The sequence below is a fragment of the Littorina saxatilis genome, linkage group LG16, assembly GCF_037325665.1.
Source record: "Littorina saxatilis isolate snail1 linkage group LG16, US_GU_Lsax_2.0, whole genome shotgun sequence".
Taxonomy (NCBI): Eukaryota; Metazoa; Mollusca; class Gastropoda; order Littorinimorpha; family Littorinidae; genus Littorina; species Littorina saxatilis.
In genome coordinates, this window is record NC_090260.1 from 30,027,945 (window position 1) to 30,045,232 (window position 17,288).

Sequence of the window (17,288 nt, forward strand, 5' to 3'; positions counted from 1 at the left end):
AAAGATGAAGAAATTCGGCGACATGCAGCTTTCTGATCTTCGGGATGAGTGTAGGAAACGAGGAGCCAAAATTGACGGGCGTAAACAAGATCTTGTGGAGAGGTAAGTGAAAGAAAACTCATTTGTTTATCTCGGCTAGTCGTCTGCTACAGGCACAAGACAAACTATCGCTGCCTTTCTCATTCTGATTCTGATTTAAATCGCGTTGTGTTGTAAACATTTTCAGGTGAAATCAATGTATTATGAAAGAAAGGGATTCAACGAACACCCAGTAGACAGTATGGAAACAGAAGCAAAGACCGGAGAAATTGGGCAGCGAGTGGGAGACAAGCTAGATCAAGCTAGATCTATCTCAACTTCCCATCCCACTGCATTCACTGTTGAGATTGATAAACAATTTTGGCGAGAGAGAGAGAGAGAGGCCGGGGATGAAGTGGGGTGGGGTGAACTTTGTAACTGCAAAAAACAACTTGGAAACCGTTTGTTTTTGGTGTGAAAGTTCAACAGTGCAGCTTGTTATAAAACTGAAAGAGTAATGATCATAATAAAATATGTGTTTTTGTGCTGTCTGACAGAGAACAAAATTACAGCTATGTACTTTGCTTCCATTTGTATCAAAATACTGTATTAATTAAATCTTCTTTTTTTCCAGACTGGAAGCATACGCAAGAAACAGCAATTTTGGCAGCACAACAACCCTGGAGAAGGAGTAGGCAATGACAGTGCCTGACAGCAGTCTCTACAAGGACATCAACCTGGGCTCCCCGATACCAATCATCACAGAGAGAGGTGTGGCTGCCTACCTGTCCCACAACGGAGCAAAATTGACCACCATTGCAAAGGTCATGTACAAGGAAAGGTACCTGACCCATTGTAGATTTGCACCTGGACACTCTAATAATTTTTTTTATCAAATCTAAATGTCAGGCACAAATGAAGACACAAGTTAATTACATTGTTGATGTTGAAATTGACGCTGATGTGGGCTACAGAGAGGACCAGGAGGCTACAATCCTCAAACTTTGGCCGTGTGTGTAAGTTAACAAGTAGAAGTGACATCACAGCTCTAGCAAAAAAAATGGACATACAGACAGCCAACATGCAATTCACCCTCAATCAAACACGGACAGAAATACGAATTTAAAGCCCTACACAAATTTGCGGCAGCCACAGAGAAGATCAGTGTCTGTGGTTTGTATGTATGTAAAACTTATCCATTCTTGGGGGCGTCACCAGATGCTATTATTGAAGAAGAGGGTGGGTCGCAGTCAGTGGTGGAAGTGAAATGCCCCTTCAGTGCAAAAGATCTACCCATTTCAGAGAACAATGTTCCATACCTAGAAAAAAAGTAAGGCTGCTACAAACTGAAAAAGTCGCATGACTATTTCTACCAAGTTCAAGGCCAGATGTGTGTAGGAGCACAGTTTGCATACTTTGTAGTGTACACTTTCAAAGACCTGGTGATACTGGAAATTCCAAAAGATGATGATTTCATCACATCAATGGTTGAGAAGTTGCAGCAGTTCTTTGACAACCATTTCAAACTTGCTCTACTTGAGACAAATCTGTACAGAGACTTTGTTGCTGATGAAACAGCTGAGGCCGAACAAGGTGAATCGGAGTGATGGACATGGTTGATTTCAGTCTTAAAATTTATAGTATCACCATGTTTTGAAAGTATTACTTGTTAGTGTATCACATAGATACCCCCCCCTCCCCACACACACTTTTGTTTGTATACTGAGCAAAACGTATACTGAACCCACCCCATACTTAAAACACTTTTTTTTTGTATAAAGAGTTTGTTTGTTACTGGCTGTAGGTGTGTAGTAAGTTAGTCTGCAACTTTGAGTGTTATCTTGATAAAGTCAATGTTAAGTTTATATGGGTTAATTTAACAGACATCTGGTGACGCACCAAAGAATGGTACAAGTTTACAGTATTTCTGAGATTGATGATTTTGCTTAAAGATAAACACACATAAGGTTGCAAAATTATGTATTGTGTTGGTGTGTGTTGCTAATGTTATTGTCAATCCGTAAAACAAAACACATTCAAAAAATCTCCCTCAGGCATACATGTTTAAACAAAACAGATTCTTCAAAGTATGACACATTTATTTACACACCGTGAAACCTTGATCATGCAACCGTGAATATGTTCTGTAGATTAGAATAAAGAATGATAAAGCTATACCAAAAAAGAAAGCATTTTGAGATGCACAGAGCATAGTTGGTATGCGAGCATAGTTGGTATGCATATTGTGTGTGCACACACAATGGATACTTATAAGTTATATGATTATCAATGATAAATCTCCTTACTGTTTGGGTCTTGTAAGAACACAGACAATGTTAAACTGTATCCTGTTGGTGGTTGTTGGTAGCAGATCTATACAATGTGAAGCTGAACAGTCAAATAGAGATTCTTAAAGTATATTTGAAATTACTGTTTGGCATGTTTTGTTTGTTATTAAATGGCATATGCCTTGGATTTGGATGAAATGGAAATTAATATGAATTAAAGTTTCAAAGTAAATCCATGGAATTCTGTTTCAAGTGTTCAAAGTTTTTTTGAATGTGCGTGTGTCTGCTTTTTAAAGAAGAAAAAAAAAGGCTACCTTTCTTTGCCAGTAATGACTACTATTAAAGGAAAACTTTGTAGTTTCAGATGTTTCAATGCTACTTCACCACATTCATTAAAAAAATCACTGCCTGAATCTATATCTGTTATTTATTCACACATTTCTTTTCTTCATTGACTGAATGATAAATACAGATGGTGCTTTTGCCTTTTCAAATCCACTGGCATTGGTGTTACGCAAAGCGACTGACCACTGTTTTTCTGAAGTTACACAGATAAAAGCATACTGTGCTGATTCTGGATGCAAGTCTTGTCTCTAACAGGTTAAGTTTATGTTGACAGATGGTGTAAACTTTGGCCATGCCAATTATTCTTTCAACATGCACCCTCTTGCTGGCAATTTTTCTGTCTTTTTGCAAGGTAGCAACACCTAGCCTGTTTTTCTTCTTAAAAAATGCTGGTATGTTGATCAGTACATTTCTTGGTGCAAAAATGTCTTGAACGTTAAACCCCTTGTCAGCCATAATGGAGTCCCCACTTTCACAAAGAAGGGGTAGTGGGCTGCGCTCAACAATCTGTCTGTCACTTGTGGAACCCCCATATGCATCAGACACATATGATGTTAGACCACTAGGGGTGACACCTACCAATACTTTTACTGTGTTGCCATGTTTATAGGTGGAGAAACTAGCTTTCTGTGCTCTTGGGTTTGATGGCTGTTTTACCCTCACTTCTGTCGCATCAACAATGACCCTTGTGGTAGGAAATTTGAGTTTAAAATCTGTCGGGCAGAAGTGGGTTACTAAATGACGATCTGGCCACCAATTTATTTCTCCCCACTGAAGGTAGCAGAAGTTTACCCATGTTACAAAAACATTCTGCACAGTAAACTCTGACACACCAAACATTCTTGCTAATTCAATATGTGGGTAATGCCGCCTCAATTTAACGAGCATCAAAAGGAACTGATTTTCAACAGACAAACAAGCACAAGATTTAGAATAAGCATATTTGAGACAGTTAATGTTTTCACCCAGAGACCAAAGGGCATGCTGGAAAATAGAGTAGCTTTCAAGTCCTGTGTAATGATGCACAAATTTGTCAGAGTGTTTGATAGAATCAATACATAAGTAGGGCTGTTGCACACTGTTGATGCCCTTGGTTCCTTGGCAAGCTTGTACTGTCTCGACTTGAGGTCCAAATTCATGGCTGGTTGTAGTACTACTAGTAGGGAAAAAATAGCTATCTGTTGAAGAACAGGGTGCAGGTTTACTTTCCACAGTGTCAGATGCATTGACTTCAGTAGAATCAATCTCCACTTCAGCTTCAATAATAAATTCTTCATCTTGTATAATTATGTCAGGTTCATAACTTTCATTCTCCTCTGCATGAAGGCTTTCCCACTCAGCAGCTTTTTTTGCAGTTTGGATTTTTCGTCGCTTCGACAGTCTTTCCTCTCTGCTGTTTTGAGCTGGGGTCCTGATTTTGGTCCAATGGAAGATGCTTGGTACTGCCGTCTTCTTTAGATATTTCTGCTTCCGCGGCAACCCTGCAAATTAACACATTCATAAGTACAACTTCTTCTTCTTCTTCTGGTTCGGTGAAAAATCCCTGTACTGGGCAATTACTTCACGTTTGGTGGTGCGCTGCAGCTATAAGAAAGGAAAATGAAATAATATAAACGGGGCCTAGAACACACGGACGGACAGACGAGCGAACAGACAACTAAACACACACACTGTCAGTTTTCACGTCTCTTGATTGAGCGATATTGATTTGCTTGGAGCTGCCAGGGGTATGAGCCCCAGCCAACGTACCCTCAATCCGTCAACAACCCTACTTTGACAGTGACCAAGATAATTATATAGGTTATTTTATGGGAAAGGGGGGAGGAGGGGATTTCTATTGTGAACGTACAGGAGAGGGGAGGGAGAGGTGGCGACTATTGCAGGGTGGGGGCAATCCTGAGCCAGGACTCAATGTTCTAAAAATACCGGGAGAAAAACACCGGTAAAAACACGTAAAGTGTGTGAATTTCGTAACAGAACAATTTAGCAGTGTGTCCCGAACCACAAACTGAATGTTAAAGCTTTAATAGCCTCCGTCACTGACCAAAATCTGCGACCAAAACAATGTAAACATACCGTCAGTTCCAAAGTCCGAAGCATGGTAGTCACTTGGAAGAAAATGCTCCTTGCACACAATGCTGCAGTTGGTAGCCTTCCAATTCTTCTTCTCCTCCTCCCGCTTCACTGCAGTTTCCCATTGTTTGCGACGATTAGGATCCTTTGGAAATAGATGTCCCGATCGATTCGAACATCCGTAAACACAACAACATGTACTCGGCATTGTACACGCTGTGTACCAAAATGGCAGTGCGTCACTCAAGCGCCTGGCCCCAAATTACCGAGGCGACACCGCGCGGCGCCAAGGGCGATAATTTCAGCAAAGTCGACCAATTAGTTGGCCGTTACGCTGAAAAGACGTTTTCCGATTTACCGGAAGCGCGCGTGTTCTCAGCATTGAGTCTTTGTTCTTTAGACATAGTTCGTCCAGCGTCTGCATGACAACTTGTGATTAAAGTGAAACATGAACAAGTCGCGTAAGGCGAAATTACTACATTTAGTCAAGCTGTGGAACTCACAGAATGAAACTGAACGCACTGCATGTTTTCACAATGACCGTAGTCCGCCGCTTGTCAGTGCAAAACGGAGTGAAACTGATGAGCCTGTTTAGCGCGGTAGTGGTTTCGCTGTGCTGCATAGCACGCTCAGTTTCTGTGCATCTCTTCGTTTTAACTTTCTGAGCGTGTTTTTAATCCAAACCTATTATATCTATATGTTTTTGGAATCAGGAACCGACAGGGAATAAGATGAAATTGTTTTTAAATCGATTTCGGAAATATTATTTTAATCATAATGTTTATATTTTTAATTTTCAGAGCTTGTTTTTAATCTGAATATAACATATTTATATGTTTTTGGAATCAGAAAATGATGAAAAATAAGATGAACGTAATTTTGGATCGTTTGATAAAAAAATAATTTTAATTACAATGATTTTTAATGACCAAAGTCATTATTTAATTTTTAAGCCACCAAGCAGAAATGCAATACCGAAGTCCGGCCTTCGTCGAAGATTGCTTGGGCAAAATTTCAATCAATTTTATTGAAAAATGAGAGTGTGACAGTGCCGCCTCAACTTTTACAAAAACCGGATATGACGTCATCAAAGACATTAATCCAAAAAATGAAAAAAACGTCTGGGGATATCATACCCAGGAACTCTCATGTAAAATTTCATAAAGATCGGTCCAGTAGTTTACTCTGAATCGCTCTACACACACACACGCACAGACACACACACAGACACACACACACATACACCACGACCCTCGTCTTGATTCCCCCCTCTACGTTAAAACATTTAGTCAAAACTTGACTAAATGTAAAAAGAAACAAGTCGCTTAAGGCGAAATTACTACATTTAGTCAAGCTGTGGAACTCACAGAATGAAACTGAACGCACTGCATTTTTTCACAATGACAGACCTGTTTACCCCCATAAGTGTTTTGGAGTAATGCTCAGCCCCAAAAATAGTAATCCTGGCACAAAAATAGTAATCATCCAGCATTCGTCGCCAATTACAACGCACATGACAACTGTGTCTGCGAAACGCAATTATGCACATATATCCATCATTCACACATCAGTCAGTTTTTGTAGTCATCATAATTTCAAAGAAGATCACATCAAAAGCACATGCATCACTGATTCTTTTTCTTTTGCTCGTAGTAGGCCTTTTTCAGTGTGTCAAGCGCTTCTCTGCTGTACTTGCGCTTGCCGAATGAGTGAGGGCGAGACTTCACCACTAGAATAAGGCTCTCCAGCGTCTCATCAGACAGACATGATCTCTGGTCAGTCCTGTGCTTTTTCACCCCATTTTGCCATTGAAAAAAACAATGCCAAACATGTGAATAGAAAAAAAAAAGAAAAAAAATTTTTTTTTTTTTTTTTTTTACATTTTTTTTATTTATGAAAATCGTAGTCTTGACACGGATAGCAGAATGGCGTTTTTTTTCTCAGAAAATCGTAATAAATTACGCCAAAATCGTAAGGGTAAACAGGTCTGCAATGACCGTAGTCCGCCGCTCGTGCAGAACGCAGTGAAATTAACGAGCCTGTTTGGCGCGGTAGTGGTTGCGCTGTGCTGCATAGCACGCTTTTCTGTACCTCTCTTCGTTTTAACTTTCTGAGCGTGTTTTTAATCCAAACAATTTTTATATTTTTAATTTTCAGAGCTTGTCTTTAATCCGAATATAACATATTTATATGTTTCTGGAATCGGAAAATGATAAAGGATAAGATAAACGTAATTTTGGATCATTTTATCAAAACATAATTTTAATTACAATTTTCTGATTTTTAATTACCAAAGTCATTAATTAATTTTTAAGCCACCAAGCTGAAATGCAATACCAAAGTCCGGCCTTCGTCAAAGATTGCTTGGCCAAAATTTCAATCAATTTTATTGAAAAATGAGGGTGTGACAGTGCCGCCTCACCTTTTACAAAAACCCGGATATGACGTCATCAAAGACATTAATCCAAAAAATGAAAAAAAAACGTCTGGGGATATCATACCCAGGAACGCACATGTAAAATTTCATAAAGATCGGTCCAGTAGTTTAATCTGAATCGCTCTACACACACACACGCACATACGACACTCGTCTCGATTCCCTCCTCTACGTTAAAACATTTAGTCAAACTTGACTAAATGTAAACAAGAAGGGCAAAGCCCATACGACTCACATGCTTGACCTTGACAGCAATGACATCATACACTAAGAACTGCTTTACACATTTTTCCTACCAAAATACATGTGACCTTGACCCAAGGTCAAGGTCATCCAAGGTCATGCAACACAAAGCTGTTAATTCAAGACATAGGAAGTACAATGGTGCTTATTGGCTCTTTCTACCATGAGATATGATCACTTTTAGTGGTTCACTACCTTATTTTGGTCACATTTCATAAGGGTCAAAGTGACCTTGACCATGATCATATGTGACCAAATGTGTCTCATGATGAAAGCATAACATGTGCCCCACATAATTTTTAAGTTTGAAACAGTTATCTTCCATAGTTCAGAGTCAAGGTCACTTCAAAATATGTATACAATCCAACTTTGAAGAGCTCCTGTGACCTTGACCTTGAAGCAAGGTAAACCAAACTGGTATCAAAAGATGGGGCTTACTTTGCCCTATATATCATATATAGGTGAGGTATTGAATCTCAAAAACTTCAGAGAAAATGTGAAAAATGTGAAAAATAGCTGTTTTTTAGGCAACATTTATGGCCCCTGCGACCTTGACCTTGAAGCAAGGTCAAGATGCTATGTATGTTTTTTGGGGCCTTGTCATCATACACCATCTTGCCAAATTTGGTACTGATAGACTGAATAGTGTTCAAGAAATATCCAACGTTAAAGTTTTCCGGACGTCCGGACGTCCGGACGGACGGACGGACGGACGGACGACTCGGGTGAGTACATAGACTCACTTTTGCTTCGCATGTGAGTCAAAAAGAGTGCGAGATTCAGAAAGTGAAGAGACTGCATCACAGTGGCCTAGTGGTAAGGCGTCCGCCCCGTGATAGGGAGGTCGTGGGTTCGAACCCCGGCCGGGTCATACCTAAGACTTAACAAGAAGAGCAAACGCTCGATCGAGTCACTTTCGCAGTTCTGAATATTATATGAGGCATCAGATGGACAGGAAGAAATTGCTATTCACAACACAATGAGTCACGTTCACATAAAATTTGAGCCCGGTCACTTTTATAGTTTCCGAGAAAAGCCCAACGTTAAGTTGTGTGTTGCCGAACAGAAAAGGCTAGTTATCTCCCTTGTTTTTCTGATAACGTTCGTAAAAGGCTACAGATGTAAATACTTTGATGTAAAGAATAATCCTACAAAGTTTCAATCACATCCGATGAACTTTGTCAAAGATATAAAATGTCTAATTTTTCCTTTGACGCTGACCTGTGACCTTGAAAAAGGTCAAAGGTCAACGAAACCATCGTTAAAGTGTAGAGGTCATTGGAGGTCACGACTAAACAAAATATGAGCCCGATCGCTTTGATAGTTTCCGAGAAAAGATATAAAATGTCTAATTTTTCCTTTGACGCTGACCTGTGACCTTGAAAAAGGTCAAAGGTCAACATAACCATCGTTAAAGTGTAGAGGTCATTGGAGGTCACGACTAAACAAAATATGAGCCCGATCGCTTTGATAGTTTCCGAGAAAAGTCCAACGTTAAGGTGGTGTCTACGGATGGCCGCCGGCCGGCCGGACAGACTAACACTGACCGATTACATAGAGTCACTTTTTCTCAAGTGACTCAAAAATTGGCAATCTAGTGGCCTGGCGTCTGGCATTATGGGGTTAGTGCTAGGACTGGTTGGTCCGGTGTCAGAATAATGTGACTGGGTGAGACATGAAGCCTGTGCTGCGACTTCTGTCTTGTGTGTGGCGCACGTTAAATGTCAAAGCAGCACCGCCCTGATATGGCCCTTCGTGGTCGGCTGGGCGTTAAGAAAACAAACAAACAAACAAACAATGCAAATACACGCAGTCATATAGCAATCACAACCTTACACACGCACTCACTCTTCATTCAACAGAACACACACAGAAGTAAAGATAAATAAAAATCTTTATTTTGTAAATTTCAAAGGCTACTAAATCCTGTCTCAGAGAGAGAGAGAGAGAGAGAGAGAGAGAGAGAGAGAGAGAGAGAGAGAGAGAGAGAGAGAGAGAGAGAGAGAGAGAGAGAGAGAGAGAGATCCAAGTAAGTACAGTGTACATGCATATTCACAAAACAACAATAAGCACACCACAGAAAGAACTTCAAGCAAAACGCAATGCTGTGATAGAAGGGAATCTTCACAGACTGTTGTCTCCACTTGAGTATATGAAAGCAGAGAAAAGAAAGGACCAGAAGAACCGGGAGATATGGGGGGAAGGAGGTGAACCTCATAATTCATCAATTAAAAAAAGAGTTAATTTACTTTTGCGGAAGAGACGCCAGTCATAAAAGCTCCATACTTCAAATAAAAAATCAACAACTCTAAATCAAACTTCCCCGACTCAAGGAATGTGGCAAAAGGCAATCAACATTATATTATAAGCAAAGAGTACACATGGGCAGGTGCAGAGAGAGAGAAAGAGAGAGAGAGAGAGAGAGACAGAGAGACAGACAGACAGACAGACAGACAGACAGAGAGAGAGAGAGAGAGAGAGACAGACAGACAGACAGAGAGAGAGAGAGACAGAGACAGACAGAGAGAGAGAGAGAGATGCGACTAACTCACGACAGAAGATGCAAGCTTTCAAGATAATCCATTATACACTTCATTAAAAGAAATTGCGTAAAGAACAAAAAGTTGAAGACTTAAAACTAAGCAAACAAACAAACAAACCAATGCAATGAACTGTACATTTTGTGACAGAAGGCAGCAAAATTAGTGTCATCTGTAGCTGAAAATTAGAGATGTATTAATGCTCTCCGCTGCAAAAATTTCCTGAAAAAAACTAAATGAAAAAAAGACACACATTTCTTATAATTATATAAATACCCAAACAATTGATCCAAAATTAAGTTCCACGGCAGTGCATGCTGCTAGTTTCACATGGAATTAAATCCAAATTCAAATCAAAGAACAAAAATCATTTCATGCGATACGCTCTTACGAATGCAAGCAACTGAACATGGATGGCATAATCCTTTTTCTCAACAACAAGAAAATTTATTAAAAAATAAAAAATAAAAACAATTAAAAAAACGGGAGTATCATTTGAATTAGATGATAAAATGAACAAACTCAATATTTACATTTTCTACCAAGAAATATTAAAAATTGCAGAATCTAAGAAGGTACCCTCCAAGAAAAACAAAATCAGGCGTATTTTTTTAATTGAATTAGATGACAAAATGAACAAACTTAATTCATTCCCATTTTCTGTCAGAAAATGTTAAAAAAATCTCTCATTTTAAAAATACAATAGAATGGATCCGACATACCAAAAGAGAGACAGAAACTTAATCGGAATAAACCACTGCATTAAAATCAAGACAGAAATATCATCAAAAAGGCTACGGAACATTAAAAATGTGATATATTACACACAAAAACGCAGCTTGAAATCTGCAAAGACGTACTTCACAACGAGTAACAGCATCATATATACCTAATATATATATATATATGTATAGATATATATACACATAAGCTGCGTACAGTAATCAGTTGTGTGTCTAGATATATATATACACGTACAATGTGTACATCAAAAATATTTACACATAAAGTGTGTTCATAAACATGTCACTTCTGCATTTTAAAAATTCAATAACAAGAACTTTCTTGACAGCATGATAAAATGGTACGCATGATTCTGTAAAACAATATCCCGCTGACTACCATGAACAAGACAAACGATGTACATGTTGTTTCTTTCTTTTCTCCAACGACACGCAATGCTTTCCTGTTTATATTTGTCCCAACCACAGAAAACCAGTAATATATTATACACATTAAATCCACTTCATCATGAACACACAGAACAGTGTTCATTTAGCACAAACGAAAACCATTCAACAATTTTGTACAAAAGAACAAATTACAGTGAATTAATTAACCACAGCTGCACAATTTATATTACACATTTGCTAAAACCACAGACACAAACGTATTGTAATACATTATTATAATCAGGTGAAAAGTTGTTTAAGCACAAGCCTGGACTTTAGCCTAAGCTGCCAATACTCACAATTGACTATAGCAGAAACACAGCAAAATTTATGCCTGAAATTGTTTACATGACTCATAATCATTGACGGCTGAATGAATTTAAACCCATGATGAATAGAACACTAATAACCACATCTAAATTTTAAACTCTATTTGAATATAGTCTAGATTTGTCAATGCATGTACCAATAAATTCCATTAAGATTCTGAGTCGCTCAAAGTTAACCCTTAGGCTGGTTGTCGTGACATATGTCGCGCTACTTTACGTATACTGTCACCGGATTGTCACGACACATGTCGCGCTACTGGCTCAGTCTGTTTGGTCGGTTCCGATTACCTCCCATGGATGCGAAAACCTATATGACCGTTTTTCTTTATTTCTCTCTCTGTTAATTCACCAGTGGCTATGTAACATGTGTTACAGAATTGCACCAGTGTTAGGGTTAAGATGTCCTGATGGTGTAATGGACAAACAAATGTAGCTGATTCCCCAAACCCAGCCCGAGTTATGAAGCAAAAATAACAACCAGACCTGGGAACCCCTGTTTAGCATTTGGAGTATTCTCAAACAAACGTGGTGTATTTTCGGAAAAATAGTGTACTCCACACTACATTTAACATCGATGATTGAAACATGCTTCGCGCGAATCCGTTGCACCTTTAATTAGGTTTACCAATACCTTTAAAATAAATGCTTCTTTCAATGTGCAATGACAAAAGCTGTAATCATTGATCAAATGCAGTTATAAAGTTATTTCAATCATTAAAAGAGACAGAAAAAAAGAAAAAAAAAGAATTGTTCTCGTCATCTTTTTTCTCTCCAGCGACCGTACTGATCGTATTTGACACAATCAAGCGTACAAAATACGGAAAAATCGTATGGGTTCCCAGGTCTGAACAACCTTCAGGCAAAAATGCAGTTTTGATTTCAGAATACTCTCTTCTACCTGCCAAAGAGACTATTCCCACATGCGTAAAAAAAAAAAAAAAAAAAAAAAAAAAAGAGAATATGCTGGGGAGCATCGGGTAAAATCTTCCCCCTAGCCCTAAGAAGCATTAAGGATGTTGATTTTTAGTATGTGTCCAACTGGAGGGATGGTCTTATCAGGCATGGACATTGATTTACAGGTTCTGAACTTGTCAAATCCAGGTGCACGGAGCCCCTGGGGCTTTTAGTAATACCTCAGGCAGCTATCCGTTAGAAGAACTACCAAGTTTCATTGACTTACACCCAAAGAGTCAAGAACTGCGATTTTTTTACGAATTAATGTCGTACTCGGACCCGGCTGGTCTTGACCTATTTTTGGATCTAAATTTAGATCAGGTAGATCACCACATCATGCACAAAAAGACACGTCATTAGCAAACTATGTCAGACGTCATCATGAGTTTATGGAAAACAAAATGGAGGCCGGAATCACTCAGTTGAATCGAACTCCGACCAAACACCATGTAATAACTAGGTTAATTTATGCACTCGCGTGAACAAGAAGCTGTCGAGCTTCACAGATGTCGTCGTTGGGTAGTTTGGGGTTTGTTTTACTACCATAGGAGGATTTTTGAACTGTAAATGCACTCAGCTGCAACAAAAACGCAAAACGTAGGCTGTGAGCTGCACTGTGCCTTTAAAGAAAAAACTACAAGGGGATTCCACAACTTCCAGAATTGTTTTGAAATCTAGATTAAAATCCGTGTAATCCTGGCACATTCTGGGAGTATTTTTCATGAATTTTAGAAAGCAAAAAAAACTTGACCAAATTTCAACATTACGATCACCAGCTTTGCGTTCGCCACTTGTCGGCATTTTCAAAATGTTTACATGCAGGCGGAATCTGACAAAATTAAGGGACAGTTTTATGGAGGACTTTGGTCATACTAGGAAGATTGTCTATTTCGATATTTGTTCCTCAAATTGTTTTTTCTCGGAAGAGGAATTAGTTTCTCTCGGAAGTGTGTAGCTTTTCTCGGAAACCCGAGGAGAATTCCCATGCCTGCTTATCCCAAACCCTGAACACATCTGTAATGGCATACTTGAAGGCTCACACAAGAAGAATGACATCCTTGAGCCTAACACTATTCATAATGACTTGCAATCTGGGCTTAAGTGCACGAAGTGAAAGTGGGTGCCACCCAAACGGTTGAGAACAAACCGCAGGGTCTGATTGGTTGAAATCACAACAAATCTAAATTTCAACCAATCCCAATCCGCGGTTGGTAACTTTGCTGTGCACCTCAGCCCTGACCTGCGTTAGAAATTCTGGCGTTTCAGAAAACGATGTGATTTCTTTCTTCCTTTATTTGGTGTTTAACGTCGTTTTCAACCACGAAAGTTATATCGCGACGAGGGAAGGGGGAAGATGGGATAGAGCCACTTGTCAATTGTTTCTTGTTCACAAAAGCACTAATCAAAAATTTTCTCCAGGGGCTTGCAACGTAGTACAATATATGACCTTACTGGGAGAATGCAAGTTTCCAGTACAAAGGACTTAACATTTCTTACATACTGCTTGACTAAAATCTTTACAAAAATTGACTATATTCTACACAAGAAACACTTAACAAGGGTAAAAGGAGAAACAGAATCCGCTAGTCGCCTCTTCGGACATGCTGGGGAGCATCGGGTAAATTCTTTCTCGTCCCAACCAATATGGGACTCCCCCTAACCCGCTGGGGGTAACGATGTGATTGAAAAGTTTGATTTCTGCACTTTTTACCATATGACATATTCACAAGGTATTGTGTGTGAACGGATTTTTGACCCCAGTTGAAAGCAGTAACATACATGTAACAAGTCATAACAGTCATGAAAGTAGTTCCACATCACACTTACAAGTGTACAGTATATGGCTGACCTTGAAAACAAAAAGTTTAACGACAAACAAAAAAAAAGAAAGAAAAAAGAATCACAATCATAACATATATTACACTCTCAATGAGGCTCGTCATGAAAAGGAAAAAGGCCTTGCTCTTTCAACACAAGCAGGTGTACAATAGTTGAAAACAAAAACAACCTTTTTACAGATCATAATTTCACCAGGAAACAGTCTCTGATTTTGACTGCATGGGCGGGACTGAACAATGTCATGAATCCTAAAGAATCCTCAACAACAACAAAATCCCCCCCAAAAAAAGGCCGTAACAGACCTGTTTATCCCCAAAACTTGATAAGGCCTAAAAAAAAAAATAGGTGTGGTTACGGTAACCCGACCTACCCTATTTTTAGGGGCCGACCCTATAACTTTTTATTACATTTGTCAAAAACAAAAAACAAAAAACCCACACACAAGAAAACGAGTGCAGAAAACGCAATGAAAGCGAAAGCGCCCGAGTCGCACACTTATTTCCCTGTCAAGTAGGTTTAATTTGTACACATTAGAAAAAAAAAGTTAAAAAAAAAAAAGTGATTGCCTACCTTCCTACACTATTTTTTTTTAGCTATGTTACCGTAACCACACCTATTTATTTTTTTTGGCCTAAGAGTAATGGTCAAGTCAAAAAATAGTATTCTGATGACCAAAATAGTAACCCAGTGGTTACAGACAACAACATTAGTAACACAAATTAGTTAAAGCACATTTCAAATTCGTAGTCTGAACTTCTTCTTCTTCTGCGTTTGTGGGCTGAAACTCCCATGTACACTTGTGTTTTTTGCACGAGTGGAATTTTACGTGTACGACCGTTTTTTACCCCGCCATTTAGGCAGCCATACGCCGTTTTCGGAGGAAGTAGTCTGAACTGAAATAGAGTATTTTCCACCCAAAATCCTACAAAAATAGTAATAAATTACTCCAAAATAGTAAGGGTAAACAGATCTGCCATAATCGAATCCGGATTTCCGGCATATACCGGAAGAATCCCACCCATGTGACTGCAATCTTTCAAATGCAATATCCTAAAGTCAACACACAAAAAAAGTTTAATCAGCATCAAAAGTCTGCATTCATTCAGTTACCGTTAATCTTTTTGGCGCTAACAGGTCATGTTAAGTACAATGCAGTGGTTAATCCTGATTCAAACTTGTGGTAACTGGTCTTATTGAGCAAGATCAAGAACAAGATATATTAATTTTCAATTTAGCACAAAAGCCACTGGTAATTGGTAAACACAAAAGTCTTGTGATGAAACATGATTAAAGGGTACCTAATACATTTCTGACGCCAAGTAATTCTCACAATATTACAACTGCTAGCATGGCAACTGGCCGACCAAAAAAAGGACATATATACTTATGAACCTTCGAAAAGAATGGCCGTGTTCTTGTCACATGCAGATTCATATCGTAAACACTTGACAGAGTTTTTGTTGTTGTGGTGTACCCCTGAATTTGACATTAAAAATAGGCTATTTCATGAGTTTTATGCATTCAATCACTTTTAGATTGACAGAAATGGCTTTCTTTCTTTATTTGGTGTTTAACGTCGTTTTCAACCGTTCAAGGTTATATCGCGACGGGGAAAGGGGGGGGGGGGGGGGGGGGGGATGGGATAGAGCCACTTGTTAATTGTTTCTTGTTCACAAAAGCACTAATCAAAAAATTGCTCCAGGGGCTTGCAACGTAGTACAATATATGACCTTACTGGGAGAATGCAAGTTTCCAGTACAAAGGACTTAACATTTCTTACATACTGCTTGACTAAAATGTTTACAAACATTGACTATATTCTATACAAGAAGCAACTTTTTAAATACAAGTCACCGATATCAAGCAGGTGTCCCTCAAATTCTTTCTGCTCCCCCAGCCACTGAATAACAAGGGATTCTTCACTGGAGCTTTTCTTCTGTCCGTTTCTCTAAAATAAAGATGGCCGTTCATTAGCAAGCCAAAACAGTTATCCAAGCAACTCCTTAAATACAAGTCACCGACATAAAGCAGGTGTCCCTCAAATTTTGTCTGCTCCCCCCGCTGCTGTATAACAAGTGCTGCTTCACTAGTATATCCACCGTCAGTATTTTTAACATAAAGATGGTCGTTCACTACCAATCCAAAGTCCAAGCAACTCGATCCACACGTCCTCAAATTATTTCTGCTCCTTCGAATAACAAATGCTGCTTCGCTGGTCTTTCCACCGTCGATACAATATCTCTAACAACATAAAGATGGCCGGCCGTTCACTAGCAAACAAAAACTGGTATCCCACTGCAGCAACTCCCTGACAGTTGAAAACAAGTTGCTGATGCCAAGCAGAACAGGTTCTTGGTTGAAGAGCAACAAGTTCTACGTGATTGGGTAAACTTGTACAACTTATGGCGGCAGCAAGGTGTGAAGACGGAACCGCTCTCTTATGTGTGGCCTCACGTCTTCTTTCTGGAGAGAAAAAAAGAAAAAGAATTACATCTCAGTTCCAGGGAAAATTTTTTGTTATTCAAATTGTTTAGATCTCGCATACAATATTCGCCTCGGGATCCTGAAATGTCAATGTTCACTGAATCTACTAATAGTGAGCACAGCTGTCCTTCTTCTTCGTTCCTGGGCTGACATTCTCACGGTTTTTAAGTGTATGACTATGACTGTTTTTACCCTGCCATACATGGCTTTCGAGGGATGCATGCTTGGTATTTTTTTTATGTTTCTATAAGTTTAACCCACCGAACTCTGACATGGATTATTTATTTTATTTATTAAGGAGATTTCTATAGCGCATAACTAAAAGCACTATTACAGGATCTTTTCTGTGCGCATTTGGTCTAATGCTTGTGAGGACACACGAAGGGGGTAAGGCACCAGCAGGTCTCTACATAAGTTGACCTGGGGGATCGTAAAAATCTCCACCCTTAACCCCCGGAGTGAAGCTGACTATGCTCTCAGAGTATAGTGTGGGGAACCCAAATGGGCAAACAAGCTCACACGTAACCAGAAAATTCTGGAACGCTGAAGAAGAAGAGGGAGGCTAG

At 39.1% G+C, this 17,288-nt stretch overlaps 2 protein-coding genes and 1 long non-coding RNA gene across 3 annotated transcripts in view; 1 reads left to right on the top strand and 2 right to left on the bottom strand.

The window, feature by feature from the left end:
- Window positions 1-1,975, top strand: part of LOC138950788 (uncharacterized) — a 2,105-nt gene extending 130 nt beyond the window's left edge. Inside the window, exons 1-2 of the long non-coding RNA XR_011450794.1 lie at window positions 1-102; window positions 653-1,975. The exon at window positions 1-102 is cut by the window's left edge and continues 130 nt beyond it. This is a non-coding gene — a long non-coding RNA (uncharacterized lncRNA). The remainder of the gene's footprint in view (window positions 103-652) is intronic.
- Window positions 1,976-2,236: 261 nt separating this feature from the next.
- On the bottom strand, window positions 2,237-5,034 carry LOC138950787 (uncharacterized). The gene is made up of 2 exons (XM_070322506.1): window positions 4,728-5,034; window positions 2,237-4,132 (listed from the first exon to the last, which is right to left on the bottom strand). The coding sequence occupies exons 1-2, from the start codon at window positions 4,930-4,932 to the stop codon at window positions 2,817-2,819; spliced, it is 1,521 nt and encodes a 506-aa protein (XP_070178607.1). The 5' UTR covers window positions 4,933-5,034; the 3' UTR covers window positions 2,237-2,816.
- A 4,246-nt stretch (window positions 5,035-9,280) lies between these two features.
- The window catches only part of LOC138950793 (uncharacterized), a 53,499-nt gene continuing 45,491 nt past the window's right edge, over window positions 9,281-17,288 (bottom strand). Inside the window, exon 13 of the mRNA XM_070322509.1 lies at window positions 9,281-16,701. Within this exon, the coding sequence (XP_070178610.1) occupies window positions 16,639-16,701 (63 nt within the window). The 3' untranslated portion in view covers window positions 9,281-16,638. The remainder of the gene's footprint in view (window positions 16,702-17,288) is intronic.